The following is a 23,426-nucleotide window of genomic DNA, read 5'->3' as shown; positions in this document are numbered from 1 at the left end:
AGCTCGGCACACCTGTATTTGGGGAGTTTCTCCCCTTCTTCTCTGCAGATCCTCTCAAGCTATGTCAGGTTGGATGGGAGCATAGCAGCACAGCTATTTCCAGATCTCTCCAGAGATGTTCGATCGTGTTCAAGACCATGCTCTGGCTGGGCCACTCAAGGACATTCAGAGACTTGTCCCAAAGCCACTCCTGCGTTGTCTTGGCTGTGTGCTCAGGGTCTGAATACTTATGTAAATAAGGTATTTCTGTTCTGTTCTGATTTTATACATTTGCAAACTTTTCTAAAAACCTGTTTTCGCTTTATGGGGTATTGTGTGTAGATTTCTGAATAAGGTTGTAACGTAACAAAATGTGGAAAAAGTCAAGGAGTCTGAATATTTTGGAATGCACTGTACACACACAAACACTACATACGCCCACACACACACATAACATATGCACAAACTCACACACACACTTTTACACTCACCACATTCGCTGTTGCTTCTGTCTATTATCTATCCTAGTTAAGTGCCTAGTCACTTAACCCCTACCAATATGTACATAGCTACCTCAATTACCTCATACCCCTACTCATACTCCCTGTATATAGCCATCTTATTTTTACTCATTATTGTTATTCGTTTTTCACTGGATATTTATTCCTCGTGTCACTATTTCTATTTTTTATCTTTAACTCTGCATTGTTGGAAAAGGACCTGTAAGTAAGCATTTCACTGCTAGTCTGCACCTGTGGTTTACGAAGCATGTGACAAATAACCTTTTATTTTATTTGATAATTGGCTTATCACTTACCAACTCATAGAAATCCTCACCTAGCTGATGGTGGAATGGCATKGTCTATACTAAAACGAGTTATATCCATCTAGTCCTTCATTTACAGTGCTTTCAGAAAGTATTCATACCCCTTGACTTAATCCACATTGTGTTGAGTTACAACCTGAATTAAAAATKKATTAAATATTTGTTTAAATGGTCACCCATCTACACACAATACCCCATAATGACTAAGTCAAAACATGTTTYTGACATTGTTGCAAATGTATTGAAAATTAAATAYAGAAATATCTMATTTACATAASAATTCACACCCCTGAGTYAATACATGTTAGAATCACCTTTGGCAGTGATCACAGCAGTGAGTCTTTTGGGGTAAGTTTCTTAAGAGCTTGGCACACCTGAATTGTACAATATTTACCCATCATTAATTTCAAAATTCTTCATGCGCTGTCAAATTGGTTGTTGATCATTGCTAGACAACCATTTTCAAGTCTTGCCATAGATTTTCAAGCAGATTTAAGTCAAAACTATAACTCGGCCACTCAGGAACATTCAGACATTGCTTTGCCACATTTTTGGCAGGATTACTTGAGTGCCTTGTTGCAAACAGGATGCATGTTTTGGAATATTTTTATTCTGTGCAGGCTTCCGTCTTTTTACTCTGTCAATTAGGTTAGTATTGTGGAGTAACTGCAATTTATTGAGCAAAACTTATTTAGATTTGCCATAAGAAAGGAGTTGAATACTTATTGACTCAAGACATTTCATATTTTCATTGTATATTAATTAGTAAACATTTCTAAAAACATACAGTACCAGTCAAACGTTTGGACACACCTACTCATTCAAGGGGTTTTCTTAATTTTTTACTATTTTCTACATTGTAGAATAATATTGAAGACATCACAGCTATGAAATAACACATATGGAATCATGTAGTAACCAAAAAAGTGTTATTACAAATCAAAATATATTTTATATTTGAGATTCTTCAAAGTAGCCACCCTTTGCGGCAGGTAGCCTAGTGCTCCAAACATTTGACTGTATGTCTACCTGAAACATGTTGGACAACATGTGTGCTTAAAGTTAGAAAAAATAGGATACAAATTAGATTTTTTTTACAACCCCCAATTTGCACTACTTCTGTAGAATGACCCATATACTACCATCATGGAGTCAAGTATTTGCCAGTAGCGTGTGGTAAGGCCAGCGGCTAGGTTGGCAGTGGTATTCACACTTTTTCTGTGAGAACCCTCCTTTGACATTTGAAAAACTTGGCAGACCTCATCCATGTACAATGATTCCCCACGATATTCTCAAGGTCGAATTTTTTGACCTTCCATCTGTCTTAAAGTGTCATCTCCGCCAACTTTATTATATTTGTGTGTTTTTATCTTCGTTTTATATTCTAGCAGTAATAGGTCCACTCACCGGAAGCAGAGCTTTCAACGAAAATCACAGAAGCGGGGTACACACCAACCTTTCCCCATTGAAAACAGTTCAGCCACGCCTGAATTCAAGCAATAATGACATACAGATTTAGTTGTATTATAACCGTAATTATAGCTCCCATCCAAATGTCATGAATGATATACAGGTAACTGCCAAAATAAAGGAAACACCAGCATAAAGTGTCTTAATAGGGCATTGCGCCACTATGAGCCAGAAATGCAGCTTTAATGCACCTTGGCATAGATTCTAAAGTGTCTGGAACTCTATTGGAGGGATGCGACACCATTCTTCCACGAGAAATTCCATCATTTGGTGTTTTGTTGATGGTGGTGGAAAACGCTGTCTCAGCTGAGGCCCCACTCCAGAATCTCCCATAAGTGTTCAATTGAGTTGAGATCTGGTGACTGAGACAGCCATGGCATATGATTTACATAGTTTTAATGCTCATCAAACCATTCAGTGACAACTTGTGCCCTGTGGATGGGGGCATTTTCATCCCATTTTCAAATAATGGCCTGCCCAGCACCCTAAGCATGATGGGATGTTAATTGCTTAATTAACTTAAGAACCACACCTGTGTGGAAGCACCTGCTTTCAATACACTTTGTATCCCTCATTTACTCAACTGTTTCCATTATTTTTGCAGTTACCTGTATATTCATGTCATAGTCACCAGTGAACTCCATTACACTCAAATGTTACTTCAACTTCAACCAGTGAATGCTAGCGATGCTACCGCTCTGTCTTAATGAGTGTTAGCATGCTGATAGCACACCCTGCACACTAAAATGTATATTTTAATAGGTATGCAGTAGGTTGATAAAAATATCAACAAAGTTATGACGAGCTGAAGTAGTTCCGATGTTGTTGTTTTTTGTCACTGGTTATTTTGACAAATCACAATTTCGCAGGTGTTAGCATCTTTTGAATTTCGGAAGGGGAAAGGAAATTCGGGCCCCAAACTTGCAAAGAGAGATGGTGGAGCTTCTCGTTCCAGTTCCACTCCTTGTTCTAGCATTTCTTGATCACTTCTCTTAACATGTATGGACCCAGAACTTAATCGAGCAGCTGACCAATTACACAATACTTTAGTTCCGGGTTAACTGAGATTAGCTAGTGATAGTGATGCACAAGCTAGGCCTATTTGAAACATCACCATCTCCTGGCAGCATTTACCTGACAGTGTCATGCCTGCTCCCGCTCCTCCTCGCTGGTGCTCGACCTGACAGTGTCACGCACACCTGTCACCATCATTACGCGCATCAGCGCTCGCTGGACTCACCTGGACTTCACCTGGACTTCACCTGGACTTTTTGTTTTCCACTGTCCGTATTCTGTTCCTGTCCGTGTTTCATTAAGTGTTCCCTCCTTGTACTTGCTTCTCGTCTCCAGCGTCTTTCCTCACAGAATGCTGACACCAATATTTGAAGCATCAGGGAGGGTTTTGTTTTTTGTTGATGACGTCGGGTCCGGGTGCCGCTGCCGTAGGAACCGGGGGTGCCTCAGCTGGCTCATCGGGCTTCCACGCCTTTGCCGACTCGAGAGGTTTCCTTGCCTCGGTTGGCTCGGCAAGCGCCCATCCCACGTCATGCCTCACCCGGGTCGTCGGGCTCCACGCCCCAGCTGGCTCATCATGCTCACATCCCACGTCATGCCTCACCCGGGTCGTCGGGCTCCACGCCTCAGCTGGCTCATCATGCTCACATCCCACGTCATGCCTCAGCCGGGTCGTCGGGCTCCACGCCTCAGCTGGCTCATCATGCTCACATCCCACGTCATGCTCAGCCGGGTCGTCGGGCTCCACGCCCCAGTTGGCTCATCATGCTCACCGTCATGCCTCAGCCGGGTCGTCGGGCTCCACGCCTCAGCTGGCTCATCATGCTCACATCCCACGTCATGCCTCAGCCGGCTCATCAGGCTCCCACGCCTCAGCGGGATTGTCAGGCTTTCACGCCTCTGCCGGATCGTCCGGCTCCCATGCCTCCGCCGGCTCGTCGGGCTCCCACGCCTCAGCCGGCTCGCTGTGCTTCTACGCCTCAGCCGGCTTGTCCACTGCCCACATCTCGGCCGGCCCATCAGGCTGGCCCAGGTGGGATGCCGGGTTGCGCCCCTGGGGGGGTACTGTCACGCCTCTTCCCGCTCTTCCTCTCTGGCGCTAGAGGGCGCCAGGCTGCACATCATTACGCACACCTGTCACCATCATTATGCACATCAGCGCTCGCTGGACTCACCTGGACTCCATTAGCTTGTTGATTGCCCCTCCTATATCTGTTTGTTCCTCTGTTAGATCCCTGTGTCAGCACTGTTGTTTTTGTTTCCACCTGTCCAGACAGGGGAAAACTCTGTATTCTGTTCCTGTCCGTGTTTCATTAAGTGTTCCCTCCCTGTACTTGCTTCTCGTCTCCAGCGTCTTTCCTCACAGACAGATCAGTAGCTTGAAAATCCCCCCAAAAGCTTGAAAACCTAAATGAAAACCCATTTGATTTTTGCCCAATGTTTAGAAAAGAAAACTAAAACTGAACATAATTCATAATGATTTTTATTGTATTTTAGTTTATTTTGGAGTCGAAGATAATAGTTTCAGTACAGTTTTAGTTTTTCAAACAAGTTCATTCTTTTATTTCAGTTTACTAAATAGTTTTTTCATGATTAGTTTTGGCTTAAATTTCAGTTTTAGTTTACTATAATAACCTTGCTATCTAGTGCACCTGCACCCCGTAATTCACACGTCTAAAAAAGAATCGCAGTCGGCAATGCCCTAGTTAAAATATTTTAAACAGAGGGGCGGCAGGTGACAAGCTTGTGTGTATGACTCATAAGCTGCCTTAATTAATACTACTGAATGACTAGGAACCGTCTAATTTCTGTTCAGGTGTGTATGATATGGAATATTCTCAAGTAATGTGCAAATGCATAGGCTACATGTAATTTGGTGTATGATTGCATGTATAATTGTATTCAAGTGTGTACCTGAATGTGTATTTGTAAATAGTATTTGTGTTCAGTATATTGGTCTTTGTTTTCAAAGGTGTGTGGTAAATGTGTGCTCATGTTCAGGTGTGTGTAAGAAAGGGTTTGTACTGGTGCTCAGATGTAGGCCTGTCAATGATATATAGATGGATGTGGTATATGAGTTAGTTAATTCACCTGTTTCATTTGATGAGTAACCTTGCAGGAGACCTGAAGACTTGTAATTTTGTGTTTGGGCTGAAAGACACAACGTCTCGGCTTTTGCTTAGCAGGTTATTGCAGTCCGGACGATACATGGTCAGTAACATTGGTGCCAAGATTGAAAGGAAGAGTGAAAGTAGTGGTGCCAGTTCACCAGACGGGCTTCTTCTGACACCATGCCAGAGACCTAAAGAATTGTGTATTGGCTCTCTCAGAAGGTTTAGCTCAGTAGGCAAATGTGGTCTTCAGTCACACCGACAACCAATTTCCAATATCCTGTCAGTTGTGTAATATATGGTAATCTACAGACAAAAGTGGTGGCAATAAGCAGTTCCTCAGTCCCTTTCCTTATGGCCCTGTTAGACAATACTTAAATGATTAGGTTGGTGCAAACAACTGGCCACAATGCAACGCAACGGCAGAGCCAAGACATGCAAAATCATTACCTGCCATTAGACACGAATTCTTGGTATAACTTAACAAAAACATAACAAAAACGTTTTACGCAATTCAATAGGAAACAGAAAAGTTGAGACAAAGTACTACAGTCTCTGCCTGAGGATGAATATGTGCCTGATATAAATGATTGATAATGTTCATAAGACACCATTGTAGTTGATACATTGAAGAGGTGCAAGAAAGGGAAAACCTAGTCAGTTCCACAACTGAATGCTTTCAACCGAAATGCCTCTTCTGTATTTAACCCTCAGATTCAGAGAGGTGGGGGGGCTGCCTTAATCAAATGCCCAGGGAGCAGTTGTTGTTCAGTGCTCACTGCCTTGCTCAAGGGCAGAATGCCCACCTTAGGGATTTGAACCAGTGACCTTTTAGGTTACTGGCCCATCGCTCTTAACAGCTAGGCTACCTGCTATGTGCACGTTATCCCAGAAGCATTGGGGAGTTAGGCTGTAGACCTAACCACAGATGCATCCATTTTCTAGTAATTTCTGTATTGTAATTTAATGTTTTCTATGCTGCCAAAGCGTTGTATTTTCTGAGATCCAATTCCATATACATAAAACATGTAATTCATAAAACCATTCAACTGTCTTCTATCTTCTTCTCACAAACTCAGAAGTTCTCAAGCCCTTAATTTTAAATAGTTGAACCGAGTTCTTGCAATGAAATCATACATAGATAGATCTTATTCACTCTGACTGCAGGCAATGTACAGTAAGCCATGACTTCTCCGATGATTACAGCGCTCGTGCCTTGTCAATTGATAACGGTTAATTCGTTTCGAATTCTGTCTTGTTCATCAAATTAGGCATATCAACATTTCATAAAATACATTCAAGGATTACCTCCCATGTAGGCACAGTTTATGCTATATTTTATTCAAGAGGTTTGCATATAAATTCTAGTCTCTGGTTTTCTAGTCTATGACTTTTTTTTGCTGTAGGGTTGGTTTCGCCATGACATCAACATGTAAGTGAAGAGAAATACTGTTTACCTTAAGCATTGAATTAGCAATAATACGCAATTATGTTTTGTTTAATAAGCAGCATTAGTAGCTACTTATCTGGTTCATAAATCATTTAAATAGGTTTGCTAAATTAATCTAATCACCCAGCCTCGTGAATTATGCGTGGATGCTTAGGCTAATGTTGTATTCTTACCTTATGAAAGATTCCACCAGCAGACTATTCCAATCTTTCTGTGATATTACTTTTGCTGTAGTCCACAAAAGTCGTGGTCAGTCCTTACATTCCGAATTGAGGAACGACACCGGCGACCGTTAACATCAATCCAACAGTGTGATTTCGAAAATGAACGGGCAGATTTGAAACAGTATCAGCACAGCTGTACGTGGCCATTATTGTAGCGCGCGCGTCCTTTGTCCTATTTGGAGAAAATAACGTATATTTGACGGCTGGCGGTGCACACCACTAATGGAGTGTCATCTCTACAAAAATGAGTCATAAGAAATTATATAGCTCGTCAATTTCCCCATTTAATTAAGGCCACAATGCTCCATATCACATAGGATGTAGGCCTACCCGCCGCGAAGAGAGGCAGTAACTGAACGATATCTGATTGCGCCGCTGGATGGATGTGGCATGCTTAGTTCCCTTTGGCAGTGGGAGTAAACCGCAATAATAAGAAATAATTTATTGGGACAATATCATTTTCTTGGTTGTCGTCTCCTCTGTGCTTAGCCTATATTTGTAACATCTATACAATACATTATTGATGCGTAATTTCAACTACACATTTTTTTTCTTTCCCCTGGTTGAATAATATTATTTGACTCAGAGGAGAAAAGACTCCTAAGATGTATTTTGATCCAGATGTCATTGCAAAAACATTATAACTATACTGAACAAAAATATAAACGCAACATGCAATTTCAAACATTTTACTGAGTTACAGTTCATATAAGGAAATCAGTCAATTGAAATGAATTCATTAGGCCCTAATCTATGGATTTCACATGACTAGGGAATACAGATATGCATCTGTTGGTCACAGATATCTTAAAAAAGGCATGACAATGGGCCTCAAGATCTCATCACAGTATCTCCGTGTATTCAAATTGCCATCGATAAATGCAATTGTGTTCGTTGTCCGTAGTTTATGCCTGCCCATACCATAACCCCACTGCCACCATGGGGCACTCTGTTCACAACGTTAACATCAGCACACCGCTTTCCCACACGATGCCATACATGTGGCCTGTGGTTGTGAGGCCGGTTGGATGTACTGCCAGATTCTCTAAAACAATGTTGGAGGAGGCTTATGTTAGAGAAATTAACCTAAAATGATCTGGCAACAGCTCGGGTGGACATTCATGCAGTTAGCATGGCAATTGCATGCTCCTTCAAAACTTCAGACATCAGGTGTGGCATAACTGCACATTTTAGAGTGGCCTTCAATTTTCCAAAGCACAAGGTGCACTTATGTAATGATCATGCTGCTTAATCAGCTTCTTGATTTGCCACACCTGTCAGATGGCAAAGGAGAAATGCTTACTAGCAGGGATGTAATCAAATTTGTGCACAACATTTGAGAGAAATAAGCTTTTTGTGTGTATGGAATATTTCTAGGATTTTTTATTTCAGCTCATGAAACATGGGACCAACACTTTACATGTTGCGTTTATATTTTTGTTCAGTGTACATTGTAATGCTGGAGAACACAAGTTGACCCGGATGCTACATTTTATGCATGTGTGGTTGCACCGGCAGTGTAACGGCTTTCCTCCATCTCTTCATCCGAAGAGGAGTAGCAAGGATTGGACCAAAGTGCAGCGCGGCTAGTGTTCAACATGTTTAATAAAGAACAAGTGAAAACACTACAAACAACATACAAAATAACAAAATGTGCAAAAACCGAGACAGACCTATCTGGTGCAGACAATCACAGAGACAGGAAACAAACACCCACAAAACCCCAACACAAAACAAGCCTCCTATATATGATTCTCAATCAGGGACAACGATTACCATCTGCCTCTGATTGAGAACCATATTAGGCTGGACATAGAAACAGACAAACTAGACACACAACATAGAATTCCCACCCAGCTCACGTCCTGACCAACTAAACACATACAAAACAACAGAAAACAGGTCAGGAACGTGACAGGCAGTGAAATGTATTTTCGTGAAATTGAAGCTATACTGGACAAGACTTTGCATCGATAGCTAAGTAACGACATGAATTATGAATATAGTATATCCTAGTATATCGTCSCGCAAATGGATACTAAAGAGAAGTTCTTTTCAGCTTGAGGGACTTGGGATATCCTTCCGCCTGGCGAGATATAAATATCAGAGTAATTCCGTGCCACGGGTGTGATGCGCGTGCCACCTATGAATACCTGGGCGCATAGCGTTACTTCCTCTTTTCTTCCCTCGGCTACACAGTAGAGTGAGAAGTGGATGAAGACTCTGTAGATTCGTTTTTGTTGAGTGTGTAGAGTATACTCTATTCTGGGAAGAGCTTAATCCTCCCAGGAGTGCTCTGCAGTGTTTTGTCATCAGTTAAGATTTTTCTTACAGGTCGACACCGTGCTACGAAGTAGGGTGAACGGGTTGGGCCAACCCGTTCACGACACTAGGCTCAGTTGTCTTGTCTGTCCATATGTTAGCCTCCTGGCTAATTGCGTTACCTGTTGCTTGTTAGCTTCAGCTGGACGCTAGTCTCTTTTCTCTGATTGAGGCTGGGTACCTCACCTACCCAGGATAGGGGAAACTCTGTGTGTTATCTAGCTCTAGCTAAACACAGCTCTCCAGAAGTAGGACTGATGATTGCTGAGTCACACCTTAATTTCCAGGCTTCGTATCCTAGCTAGCATACTCTCTTTCGAGCATGTGCGCCTCCGTAATCTCGCAAGAGTTGACCAGTCTGTTCTCAGGACATCTCCTCACACAGTCTGTTACTGTGTCAGTTGAGTTTGGCTCCTCACATCCATACATTGTGGGCATTGTGAGTGGAATTTCTCGAATGTATTCTGATATCCATAGAATATATTATTACTTACTTCACATATTGCCCTGAGAGCAGAACTACTTTATACTTACTCCTGGTATAGTATTAAATGGGTGGTATTAAGACTATTATCTGGTCTATAAGACACATCTGTATTTCTGATTATGTCTAGACGAGGAGAAGATTATTCATGCCATACTTTTGCGATAAATGCAATGGTGGCTTGCATGTTTTGTGCTACTCTTGGCCGACGCCTATGTGATGCACGATTAGCTATGATGACGGAGACAAATGCTAGAGGCTCCGGGAGCAGTCTCAAGCGTAACAACCCTCCCCAGCGGTGGGCCCTCCCACCAAGCAGTCCAAGAAGGACAGGGGACCTACTCTGGATGAGTTGGAGGCCCAGGCAGCCTCTCTGTTTTCGCAGGTCCGCTCCCTCAGCCCAACAGGCTCTGTTGAAGACTTAAGACAGGATCCTGATGCTATCTCCATCCTTGCTGGTAATGACCTAGACAAAGGATGGGCCACCTCAGTCATCCTGATGGGTGTGGCCCCGGTATCGGCCTCTTCTCCCAAGCCCATCGGGAAAAGTGGTAGGAGCTTGTGGAGTGCCCCTCGGAGCTGGATACAGTACTACAGAGGTACAAACTCCAGTCCCAATGCTGGCCACCATCGTTCAGAGGGGTTTGGTCAACTCAACAGCTGACTCCTTGAAACTGGAGATTGCCTCCCTGCTGGAGAAGAATGCAATCAGACAACTCGGACCATCAGGACAGCACAGTGAGTTCTATGGAGTATATTTCCTAGTCCCCAAGAAAGATGCTGACTTTTGCCCCGTCCTGGACTTGAGGCCTCTCAACCATCCCGCATCCTACAGGCTATCAACCCAAGCCAGTGGTTCACCACTCTCGACCTAAAAGAGGCCTACTTCCACGTACCGATCCACCCGGCTCACAGGAAGTTCCTGCGCCTTGCATTCAACGGCATAGAATACAAAGTGGGCCTTCTACACCTGCAGAGGTGGTTCAATGCTCAGGGTTTACATCCCAAGAAACAAAGGTATTATCGCCTGACTGTGTCTAAGGAATGCGCATGAGCACTGGCAAGGTGGCGATCCCTGAAATTCCTTCCAGGCAGAAAACGCTTGGGCAGAGTCCATCGGCAGGAACTGGTTCAAACAGACGCCTCCTTGACAGGCTGTGGAACAGTATTGAGGGGTAGGGCAGCCAGCAGGACGTGGAGCCCTAGCTGGTCCAAACTCCACATGAACACACCAACTAGCTCTGCAAAATTTTCTCCCAAACATAAACCACCAGGGGGGTCTGGGTTCCATCTGCCTACACCAGATGGCACATACCCTTCTGCTGTGGTTACAGAAGAATCTGGCCTCACTAAGAGCTGTACACCTCCCAGGGATCCTGAACACTGTAGTGGACATGCTGTCCAGGGAAGGTCCTCCGGAAGGAGAGTGGCGACTACATCCCCGAATAGTGAGTCGCATGTAGGGATTATTTGGGGAAGCGGAGGTGGATCTGTCTGCCTCAGAGAGGAACACACAGTGCCCCCTCTGGTTCTCGATATCCAACCCCCCCCCCCCCCCCCCCCCCCCCCCCCCCCCCCCCCCCCCCCCCCCCCCCCMCCCGGACTACTTTCCCTAGATGCCCTGGCAGAGGCTGTCCGAGGAAGAGGCTATATGCCTTCCCCTCCAATCCCGCTGATTCTAGCGACTCTGGACAGAATCGGGAAAGCAGGTCACCAGGACCTTCTGATTGCCCCGAGATTGCCGAGACGCCACTGGTTCAGCACAATACTGTCAATCCTAGCAGGGAGAGCATGGGAACTACTGTACCTTGGAGAACGGACCTATTGTCACAGGCGGAGGGCACATTGTAGCATCCGAAACTCTCCCTCCTACAGCTGTGGGCCTGGCCACTGAACAGCAAAAATGGTCTGGTTGAGATCTTGAACCCTCTGTAGTTAACATCTTACAGAGTGCCAGGGCCCCGTGCACCACATCAACCTATGACACAACGTAGAGCGTGTTCTGCCAGTGGTGTGGGGAGCAGGGGGTTGCTCCAGAATCCTGCGGCATAAAAACTGTGCTCCTGTTCTTGAGATCTTTGTTCGATGCTGGCAGGGCTGCATCCACACTTAAGGTATACGCAGCAGCCATTTCAGCATGTCATGATCAAGAGCAGAATGGTCCACTTGGCAGCCATCCACTCATGGCAATATTTCTTAAGGGAGTCCATCGATTACACCCCTCAAGAGCCCCCTCAGTTCCCAAATGGGATTTGGATCTGATTCTGGAGTACTATTTAGACCTCCCTTCGAACCGTTAGACGCTATAGACTTGAAACATCTCTCTTAAGACTGTTTCTGGTGGCCATCGCTTCTACCAGAGGGTTGGCGAGCTCCATGCTTTATCTGTTAGTAATGAGTGTTATCGTCTGGGCCCGGGTAAGGCGAGCGTTATTCTGCGGCCTAATCCTGCCTTCCTACCAAAGGTCCTGCCCCCCGGTCACGACAACAGGGAATTTGTGCTAACAGCCTTGTCCACCTCCATGCCCCGCTCATGATGTTGATGTACGTGCTCTGTGTCTTGTGAGATCCCCAAACCATACATGGAGCGGACGTTGGAGTACAGGGTAAGCCTCTCTCAAACCAACGGTTGTCAACGGTTGTCACATTGGATTGTTGACACTATCCTGCAAGCATGTAGCTTAGCTGGCCGCCCAGCGCCATCCTCTATTGTAGCACACCACCAGGGGAGTTGCCACCCCCTGGGCACTGCTTAAGGAAGTCCCCCTCAATGACATACAGTACCTATGCAAGTTTTTACCAGGAGAATGTGGTTGACCCTCACGGTGTGAGCTCAGCTGTGCTTGGTGCTGCATCGGACACTTATGGTGATGTGTTGCTCTAGGCCATGGGTGTCAAACTCTGGCCCGCGGGCCAAATTTGGCCCTCGGGGTAATTATATTTGGCCCGCGAGACAATACCAAATTACTACTAGAGCTGGCCCGCCGGTATTATACAGCGCATTCACCGCTAATACTACGAATCCCATAATGCTCTGCTGTTGTTTTCGCGCGCCAATCAGGACAGGACCCAGAAACGCCCTCCCTAGTCATAGCAACATAGACGCTACAACTGTCAGCGCGCTATCCCTTCCCAAAAATGGCGAAAAGAAAGGCAGAAAACAGGAGCTTTCTGGACAAGTGGGAGGCAGAATGTCTGTTTACATATGTAAAAGACAAACCTGTTTGTCTTGTTTGTGGAGTCAACGTGGCTGTAAGTAAGGAGTACAACGACACTATGAAACGAAACACCATGACAAATACAAGGACCTGGACATGACTCAAAGGAGCCAGAAAGTAGAGGAGATGAAAAGAAGTTTGGTTTCACAACAGAATATGTTCAAAAAAGCCACATCACAAAGTGAGGCTGCTGTAAAGGCTAGTTATATAGTGGCAGCAGAGATCGCAAAATCAGCCCGGCCCTTTAATGAGGGAGAGTTCGTGAAAAAGATTAGATCAGTGTGCAATAATTAACGTTTTCTTTGTGCACTTTTTCTTGCTACAAGGCATGGGCTTGAATGGTTGATTGATTTATTATCATTTTATTTGTAAAATTATTAGCCAGTGGAAAAAGTTAAAAAAAAGTTTATTTTGGTATTTAAATCAGAAGGCTGCAAATAGAAAAGAGGCATACGATTTTTATTTACATTTTATTTATTTAATAAATGAATGCCATTGATGTGTTTTTTCATTTGAAATTCGATTTTGCATGTCTCCACTATTAAATTATATATTGTATGGTAATAAGCGATGCTTGTTCCATATTCAATGTTAAAGCAAAACTTGTTTGGGTCCATATTAAAAGGTTAATTTGTTCAATGTTGGCCCGCGACTTTGTTCAGGTTTTACATTTTGGCCCACTGGGTATTTGAGTTTGACACCCCTGCTCTAGGCAGTGCCCTACGCAAACTGACTTACTCTGGTATTGTCATCCTATTGAGTGACGAGCATAGTCTCTCAAGTGAAATAGAACAAAGGTTACTCATGTAACCACGGTTCTATGAGCTAGGGACTATGCTCGTCCAGATGTCGGTAACCTTGTAGCCTCGTAAAGTGTCTTGAGGAAGTGATGCTACGTGCGGGGGGCTCACGCATCACACCCATGGCACAGAATTACTCTGATGTTAATATCTCGACTCATCCTGCCGCCACTCATTGAGTGACTAGCATAGTCCCTAGCTCATAGAACCATTACACCCTCATATTTATCAATCGTTTTTTGTCCTCAGCCACTTGTTTTCCAATAATATTCTTTATGCTTCTTCTCGTGGTCCCTTTTCGCTGACATTATTGCACTTGTTACGTGACACATAAGACTTCTTTCCTGGTGATTCTGCATGAATGGGTTTCCCTCCCTGAGGCTCAGATTGTAGGCTAGTGAGAAATACTAATAAACATAGCTACATGACAACCATGAGAACAGAGATTAAATAGTTGGGCAGCATTATAAAAATCAAGTGAAGTTATGTCATCCTTGGCAGAGAATATAATTTTTCCATCTCAAAGTGAGCTGCACAATATACTGCAGTGCATACAGGGCCTGACATCTTTTTGTGGGCCCGTTATGCATTTCAACTGATGTCCAACCTGCGATGTGCAGTATGCACTGTAGGCTACTTGAAGACTGAAGGTGAGGCTACATCTTCCAGCAAGAGGTAACCATGCTGGAAAGCACAATCTGAAAATAAAATATCCTATAGTGTGAATCAGGCAAGAGGATCTCTACTCACCTTTATAACTATTTTATTTTATGTTATTCTTTTCTGGGGGGGAAGACAATATCCTACACAACAAATTGGACAGTGTTACCTAGTGTTGATTTTTCAGTGTAACATTTCTGGTGTTGATTCGGAGTTACACATGAACTTTGTGAGTGTTAAATTAACCCTCATTGGTGTAAAAGAACCCCAGTGTTGGTGTTAATAACTAGAGTTGAAGCAAAACATCATATTTGCCAGCATGCTCAATTGTAGGTAGATTTTTTTACAATTGTTTGTTTCAATGTGAATGTTTTTGCATTTACATTGATGAATTAGTCTTATGCTACTCAAATATAAATAACAAACTTTTCTAAACTAATCCAATCTCTTACTTGGACTTATTACACCCATTACTGAAATGGATGTTCCAGTTTAAATGCTTTAGGTAGTCTCATATCTTAGTCTTGTCAACGCTGGACGTCATTCTGAATGCAGGTTGCGGGTGAATAAAAATTCCAAATGTTGGATATCTCCACTCTGGCTGGATTCCAATAGAAATTACACATCACTTTGCAAGCCAGCATAATGTGTACATTCTGATTGTGTTGAAAAATGTCATTTTTATGTTACATATTCAATTAGAATCTCACTTGGTGAAGGCCACAGGATTGAAAATGAATGAATGCAACAACCATGTCTTTGTCACTAACAAATACAGTCATGAGTGGTAACTCACAATTCACTTGAAAGGCAAGGTATACTAGAAAATATGCACATAAGGCTTTACACTTAGTAAATTATTAATTTAACATTGAAAAGTGTGGACCCATAGACACTTTTAAAGGAAAATTCCACCCAAAAACAATATTTTGGTATTTGTTTCATTAGTCCATTGTTGACAAGTGTTCAAGATATGTCACTTTCAAAATACAGAAATCCTCCCCTGCATGATGCATTTTGATTGAACCAGAGAATTTGCTGTCTATATCATCTTATATTGTGTTTCCAAGATAGCTCATGAAAAAGGATTTGGGACCATATTTTGAGGGCCTCTACATTAGGCCTATAATCAGATCTGAAAGACCATGCAAACATGCATTCAACATCAAATATAACATTTCAAATGTTATCCCACCCATACACTACAATTAGCAACAAGGTCACGGGAGGCAACCTATAGCCATTGCATGCATTGTCTTACATGTATTGTCTCAATACTGTTCTGGTGTCCATAGCAATGCATTGTGTTAGGTGATTGTGGGTTCCACGTGACATGCTTGTAAGGAGTAGCATTAATGAGCATCTGTACTGTAACAGCATCTCAGGATGGAAATATTCCATTAATTGAGCACCCCAAGCCACTTCAGATGAGCTGAGTAACTATTTGGCTGTCTGTAACATCCATACCAAATATTCATAATTCTGGGATCATTCCCACGCCAGAGGATATTCAAAGTGAAAGAAAAAACCTAATACTGTAGTAATACAGTGTGTGTGTGTGTGTGTGTGTGTGTGTGTGTGTGTGTGTGTGTGTGTGTGTGTGTGTGTGTGTGTGTGTGTGTGTGTGTGTGTGTGTGTGTGTGTGTGTGTGTGTGTGTGGTCTTGTTCTTCTATCCTCGAGGGGACCTGAAATCCCCCAAAGTCCTCATGGGGACATTTCCCACGTCTCCACGAGAAAAAAGGCTATTTTAAGTTTAGGGGTTAGATTTACGGTTAGGATTATAATTAGAGTTAGAATTAAGGTTAGGGGTTAAGTATAGGGTTAGGCGTTAGGGTTAGGATTATGGGTTAAGATTAGGGTTAAGGCTAGGGAAGATTTGGAATGGAAATCAATTTTAGGTCCCCACGAGGATAGAAAAACAAGTGTGTGTGTGAGAGGGGAGTGTCCATATGGTGATGAATAAAATCATTCTACCTTTTCTATATACAGTATAAGGCAACAAACATGTCAGTCTTAGTCGGAGAGAGCTCAGTATACCACAAACCAATTGGATGAGAAGTCAATATAGAGAATTCTTCATTGTGGTTTAACAAACTGGACTTGCATCCCAGCATCCCATCTGTCCATAGTAGTAGATACTATTGATTTAATATAAGGAGATCAGTGAGCTTTGATCACTGGATGAGCACACTGCAAGGGTATCACAGGTCATGTATGAGAACAGAGAGAGAGAGATGGAGAGATAGTGAGAGAGGGATAGAAAGAGAGATAGAGGGATAGCGATAGAGATGGAGAGAGATAGGGAGAAAGACAGAGCAGGGCCCTTTCCTGTGTGACGCTAGGTGACCTGGAAGTAAATTGACAGAAGGCATCCCCGCCCACTGTGTCTGCAGGGCAACACAGGGCTGCCCGTCTCCCACCTCCTGTGTGAGCTCAGCCAACCTCCCTCAGCAGTCCTACTGTACACACCAGCATTAAATATTTTGGGAACACATTTGAAGGTCTGCTTATTAAGTTCAGATGTCAGTAGAAGCAATAATAATAACAACACAAATCTACATGACTTCATGTCGAATCTAAACTAGTCTGTGCTTGTGTTTGTGAAGACACTTTTCCATTTCTGGCAGCAAAGAATTCTTAAAGCATGACCCTTTAAGCAGCCGTACACTCACTACCCTGCTGGCAAAACTAGCATAGAGCAGCATAGGCTGGTCCAGCATAGGTGCTGGTGTTACTGGTGACCAGCCTTCACTGTGTTGTCGTGGTGACCAGCCTTCGCTGTGCTTTGCTGTTGACTTGCCTTTGCTGTGTTTTGCTGTTGACTTGCCTTTGCTGTGTTTTCGTGGTCCCTTCGCTGCGTTTTTGTGGTGACCAGCCTTCGCTGTGCTTTGCTGTTGACCAGCCTTTGCTGTGTTTTTGCCTAGACCAGCATAAGCTGATCCCCAGCAAAACCAGCATCAAGTCACATCATGCTGGCTTGCAAAGTTATGTTTAATTCCTATTGGAATGCAGCCAGAGTGGGGATATCCAACAATTGGAACTTTATTTCACCAAAATATGCATTCAGAATGACTGCCAGGGTTAGAAAGGAAAATAATTGTGACTACCCAAACAATCTAAACTGGATCAACCATTTCAGTAACAGGTGCAATAAGTCCAACTAACAAATTTGATTAGTTTACACGAATGTATGTTATTTATCTTTGTGTACAACAAACAAAAAAGATATTGAAACAAACAATCCTAAAAATCAACTGCAATAGAGCATGCTGGGAAATATGATATTGATGGGCGTGGTCAGACCAGCTTAACAAGTTAGTGTCTGACCATGCTAGATCAGCATAGACCAGCATGGACCCGCTTGGTCACCAGCATAAGCTGGTGTGTGTCCAAAAAACACTGAAGGCTGGTCACCAGTGTCCAAAACACAGTGAAGGCTGGTCACCAGTGTCCAAAACACAGTGAAGACACCAGTGACCAAAACACAGAGAAGGCTGGTCACCAGTGTCCAAAACACAGCGAAAGCTGGTCACCAGTGTCCAAAACACAGCAAAGACTGGTCACCAGTGTCCAAAACACAGCGAACGAAAGCTGGTCACCAGTGTCCAAAACACGAAAGCTGGTCACCAGTGTCCAAAACACAGAGAAGGCTGGTCACCAGTGTCCAAAACACAGCAAAGACTGGTCACCAGTGTCCAAAACACAGCGAAAAAGGCTGGTCACCAGTGTCCAAAACACAGCAAAGACTGGTCACCAGTGCCAAAACACAGCGAAAGCTGGTCACCAGTGTCCAAAACACAGAGAAGGCTGGTCACCAGTGTCCAAAACACAGCAAAGACTGTCACCAGTGTCCAAAACACAGCGAAAGCTGGTCACCAGTGTCCAAAACACAGAGAAGGCTGGTCACAGTGTCCAAAACACAGCAAAGACTGGTCACCAGTGTCCAAAACACAGCGAAAGCTGGTCACCAGTGTCCAAACACAGAGAGGCTGGTCACCAGTGTCCAAAACACAGCAAAGACTGGTCACCAGTGTCCAAAACACAGCGAAAGCTGGTCACCAGTGTCCAAAACACAGAGAAGGCTGGTCACAAGTGTCCAAAACACAGCGAAGACTGATCACCAGTGTCCAAAACATAGTGAAGGCTGGTCACCAGCAAAACCTGCTAGACCATGCTGGTAAACCAGCATAACCAGCTAGACTATGCTAGTCAGACCAGCATCTGACCAGCACTGACCAGCATAGACCAACATGGACCAGAAAATACCAGTTTTCTTTTCTTCAGCAGGGTGCATGGGATTGGTTCATTTAACTCACTCTTTTTCAGTGGCAACATCTAGGATTTCTAGGTTTGTGTTCCTCCTCTAGCTCTCAAAGAGTAGGCCAACATCCCCTTGTTATTTATCTTCTAGTTTATTTTTCTCCAACAGCAAGTTGCCTCTAACAGTATGCCTATGAGTAGACTTGGACTGTTGGCCACAGTATACAGCATACCAGAGTTTTAACATTCAAGAGCTTATTTCTTTTTACATTAACCTTGTGGATGTTAGCTAGATAGGCTGCATCTCTGTGCTATTCATCCTTTAACGGTTGTTTGGCCCTGCCATCAGTGAACACCTTAGTGATCGTGACTCTCCCCGCTATGCACAGCGGGTGGAACATATAAAACAGGCCGGGAGCCAGCGTTGATGAAACCAGATTGCTCTCTCTTGTTTCTCTCTCTCTCCTCCGGATCGTTTATTCCCTCCATCCCTCCCTCCTAATGGGTTTCCTCCCGTCATTGTGGATAATTCGTCTTCCAAATAGCCTTGTCAGTCTCCACATTGGGTAAGAGCGCGAGGCGGCCGCAAACCCCCTAAGGCTGGGTTGGGATGTTGGGAACACATCCGGGGCCATACGACGGAGGAGGAAACGACCTGAGACACAGTCTTTATGGAAACAGGTTAGGTTATAGAATCTGAGATTCAGAGATTCACTCCGCAAAGGAGCAGTGGTGTCATGTACTTAAGTAAAAATACTTTAAAGTACTACTTAAGAGTTTTTTGCAGTATCTGTACTTTACCATTTATATTTTTGCCAACTTTTACTTTTACTTCACTACATTCCTAAAGAAAATATTGTACATTTTCCTTGACACCCAAATGTACTCGTTACTCGTATCAAGAGAACATCCCTGGTCATCCCTACTGCCTCTGATCTGGCAGACTCATTAAACACAAACGATTCGTTTGTAAATTATGTCTGAGTGTTGGAGTGTGCCCCTGGCTATCCGTCAATAAAAAAAGAAAATTGTGCCGTCTGGCTTGCTTAATATAAAGAATTTGAAATGATTTATGCTTTTACTTTTCATACTTAAATACATTTTTAGCAATTCTATTTACTTTTGATACTTAAATATATTTAAAACCAAATACTTTTGGACTTTTACTCAAGTAGTATTTTACTGGGTGACTTTCACTTTTACTTGAGTCATTTTCTATTAAGGTATCTTTACTTTTACTCAAGTATGACAATTGAGTACTTTTTCCACCACTGCAAAGGAGTGCCAGTATGCATCTTATTTGTATTGTTGGGAGTGAGGAACAAGGATGTGGGGGAGTGAGAATGGACAGTGAGATATACTCACAAGACGAAGTAGTTGAAGTAGTTAATAGAAGTCATGTACTCAATGCGTTTCAGCACATTGAAAGTTGCTCATTATTACTTTAAACGGGATTGTCTCAGTAAATGCAGCATTTTTTTAAAATTCAATAATCAAAATGATACTAGTTTGCTCTCCACTATCTGGTTAAGGAGTTGCAGGCTTTGTTGTGTGTATAGCCTACGTGGTATATTAGCAGTGTTATTGAACAGGCCCAATACTTTTCCCCCCACCTGAGATAACAATCTGTCTACAACCCCCTTTCCTCTCCTCATATTCCCTCTTCTACTCTATCCTTCACTAAGAATAAAAATAAAATGCCCCCCCCTAATTTCATTTTCAATGGGAAAATGAAAAGCACACAGCTGTGAAGACAATAACCTTTGGGAGTCCAATGACACACTGTCTTGCTGTGTAACCTTACGCCTGTTTAAATAGTAGGAAATACTATCTCAAACAGCCATATAGATACTATCCCAAAATGGGAAAACTATACTACTATACTTTTGATGGCATAAAGCAGTGGTTAACAACCTTGGCTCATGTTTGTTATACATTTTCTTGATTCAGATCGTTTCTCCTATTATTTGCATCTTTACCGTAGCAGGCAGAGGACTATGAAAGGAAATCTAAGAGCAGGGACTTCATCTTCTGAATGTAGAGTTGCCTCGGGATGCCCATTTGGAGATATTTCAATAGCTGTTGATCGATGTTCATTTAGCTCGGGATGTTGGTTGGTCCCAGAGGCAACAATCTACGTGCCAGAGGTCTGTCGTGTTGCATGGAAACACACCACACACATGCACACACACATGAACGTACGCAAACACACACACACACACAAGCATGCACACACACAGGCTAAAATGTTGTACAGTCCTATCAACACATCAGGCAACTGGAGAATCCCTGCATCTATCGAGAGAGAGCGAAAGAGAGAGAAAGACAGAGAGAGAGAGAAAGAGGGAGAGATGAAGAGAAAGACAGTGAAACAGTGGAGAGCGAGAGGAGGGAGACAGATTAAGGGTCTTTCCACCTCAAGAAGCACAAGAAAGAGGATTTTGACACCCACAAATCTCAGATTGTGCGGAAATCGATTCTGTAGTTAAAAACAAATAAGATTGGCATCCCTGAAACATTATTTTGTTGAAATATAATTTGATCTTTGGACCATAATGAATTGCTTTTATGCACAACTGGCTTGACTTAAGAGGATGACCACACAATTTATTTTCATCATGAGCAAAAGCTATTGGCTTTCTACCTAAAGTGGCAAAGAAAATATTGTGATCCATTTAATTGAGACCAGCAAAATTAATATAAGGGTGTGGCAGTAGCAGGAACAGTGGCACCTAGTGTACAAAACCTGTTACTTTCAAACAAATTTATGAAAAAGAATGCAAGAGACTTCAATGGCAGATTTCTCTGAATAGGGAAAAAAAACTATCAGAATCACAGGTTACATGGGATGAAGAAGCAATACTCCAAGCCACAGCTCCATACTACTTGTCAGACATAGAGAACTGATACTGTAAACTGGTTGTTGGGGTGGGATTGGCGTGGGGTGTGGGGGGGTCCGTGGGTGGCTTTTTACCATTTTATTGGATTCCTCATGTCTTACTCAATGGTAGGAAGAAGTTTGGTCCAAATCAGATGTTGTGTACTATAATTATTGGATATTACATGAATCCTATCTTTTAAAAGGGCCAATTTGGTTGCAATAAGTTAGCTTAATTAGCTCAAATAAAAATACAACAAAATAATTTTGCAGGAACGCTAATGTTATCTGTTTCTAACTACCAAAACGATTCCTGAACAATCTGAGATGGTGGGTGTCATGTCTTGCTGAAATGACAAGAGAGCGAGTGAGTGAGAGAGGGAAGGAGCAGAGTCATAGCCCCCGAGCCAAGGACAGATTTCTGTGTGAACGACAGAATGCATAAAATATGTTTAGTGGATGCCCTCTCAGCCAAGGCAAGCCCGGGCCTAGGACATCAGTGAGCAAGCAAAGGACAGACAGAAACCTCTGGCTACCATGTACAGTATTTATTTACTTTTAATTTATTTATCGATGCATATACAGACCCATAACTTCGCACACAGACTGATCGTCGATAGCCTTCTTAAATAAAAATCTTTGACGATAAAATAAAGATACATACGTATCTCCTTTCTTTTACATACACATATAGACACTTTGGTGTGCAGCAATGAAACTTACATTAAAAAGTCAAGAAGAGTATGATGAAATTTTTCAAGTCATACATTTTTTCAAGTCAGACCCCATCTATTTTAGTTTTAGGTTTAGTAATAAGATAGGGAAGTTTTCCATCTAAGTGCTGTGGGTTGGATGATGGAGTATTCCGGGTTGTGGTGTCATTGTTGGCGCTCCTTGTCTGCCAGTCTCTTTGCCTTATTCTGGAGGTATCGCATTTTGCCATCCTCAAAACGCCTCTGCTCCCCATCTCCTTCAAGCTGTGGAAAGAGAAAGGCGGCCATTTTTAGTACAGTTTCACCCAGATCAACATACACATACACACACCGTGTCTTTGAGCCACATCCACACTCACTTCTGTCAAGTCTTTTACACCCCTGTCGACACTATTGTTGCGTGGGACTATTTTCTTCAGCTGCGCTGCACTTGGCTGCATCATGGGAAGACATGGTTGCTGGCTGCACAGTGTTAATGAAGCTGCCTGGCAACCTCATGGCAACCTCACGACTAACACAACAATTACAGCAGTGTCAAATATCCTTACATGGCACTGTTACATCGCTAGGATGTTGCTTCCATCCACTCACAGTGTATAGTGACAGGGACACTATCAATATGTGTGTGTGTGTGTGTGTGTGTGTGTGTGTGTGTGTGTGTGTGTGTGTGTGTGTGTGTGTGTGTGTGTGTGTGTGTGTGTGTTGTAGGTGTGTGTGTGTGTGTGTGTGTGTGTGTGTGTGTGTGTTGTCGTCCCCTGTGTGTGTGTTTGCGTGGGATGTAGTGTGTGTGTGCGAACAGGCCATGGTTGCAACCTGGTTGTTTCAGGCTGGTATATTGAATTTGTATTCAAGCTTGTCAGTGTGAATTCTATGTGTACCAGTCGACCATCGAAAGTTTAGGTGATAGCAATTTGAAAAAGTGACAGCATCAGTAGGCATATAACCATAACATCTGCACATGGCTAGCCTGCTGGGACATGCACTCTAACAGGAGGTAAAATCACATGACAATCTCC

General features: G+C 43.1%; 3 protein-coding genes across 6 annotated transcripts in view; 1 reads left to right on the top strand and 2 right to left on the bottom strand.

Annotated features, from left to right (window-relative positions):
- Nucleotides 1-7,420, bottom strand: part of LOC111966349 (probable G-protein coupled receptor 153) — a 56,940-nt gene extending 49,520 nt beyond the window's left edge. The window contains exon 1 of the mRNA XM_023990915.2: nt 7,024-7,420. The gene's annotated coding sequence lies outside the window, so the exon portion shown is untranslated. The remainder of the gene's footprint in view (nt 1-7,023) is intronic.
- The window catches only part of tprg1l (tumor protein p63 regulated 1-like), a 325,294-nt gene that overhangs the window by 205,722 nt on the left and 96,146 nt on the right, over nt 1-23,426 (top strand). The window lies entirely within an intron of this gene.
- The window catches only part of acot7 (acyl-CoA thioesterase 7), a 69,232-nt gene continuing 68,036 nt past the window's right edge, over nt 22,231-23,426 (bottom strand). For all 4 annotated transcript variants that reach the window (XM_023990911.2, XM_023990912.2, XM_023990913.2 and 1 more), the window contains one exon: nt 22,231-22,674. In XM_023990911.2, the coding sequence (XP_023846679.1) occupies nt 22,576-22,674 (99 nt within the window). In that variant the 3' untranslated portion in view covers nt 22,231-22,575. The remainder of the gene's footprint in view (nt 22,675-23,426) is intronic.

The sequence above is a fragment of the Salvelinus sp. IW2-2015 genome, linkage group LG7 (genome assembly GCF_002910315.2).
Source record: "Salvelinus sp. IW2-2015 linkage group LG7, ASM291031v2, whole genome shotgun sequence".
NCBI lineage: Eukaryota > Metazoa > Chordata > Actinopteri > Salmoniformes > Salmonidae > Salvelinus > Salvelinus sp. IW2-2015.
This window is presented reverse-complemented; position numbering and strand designations above follow the sequence as displayed.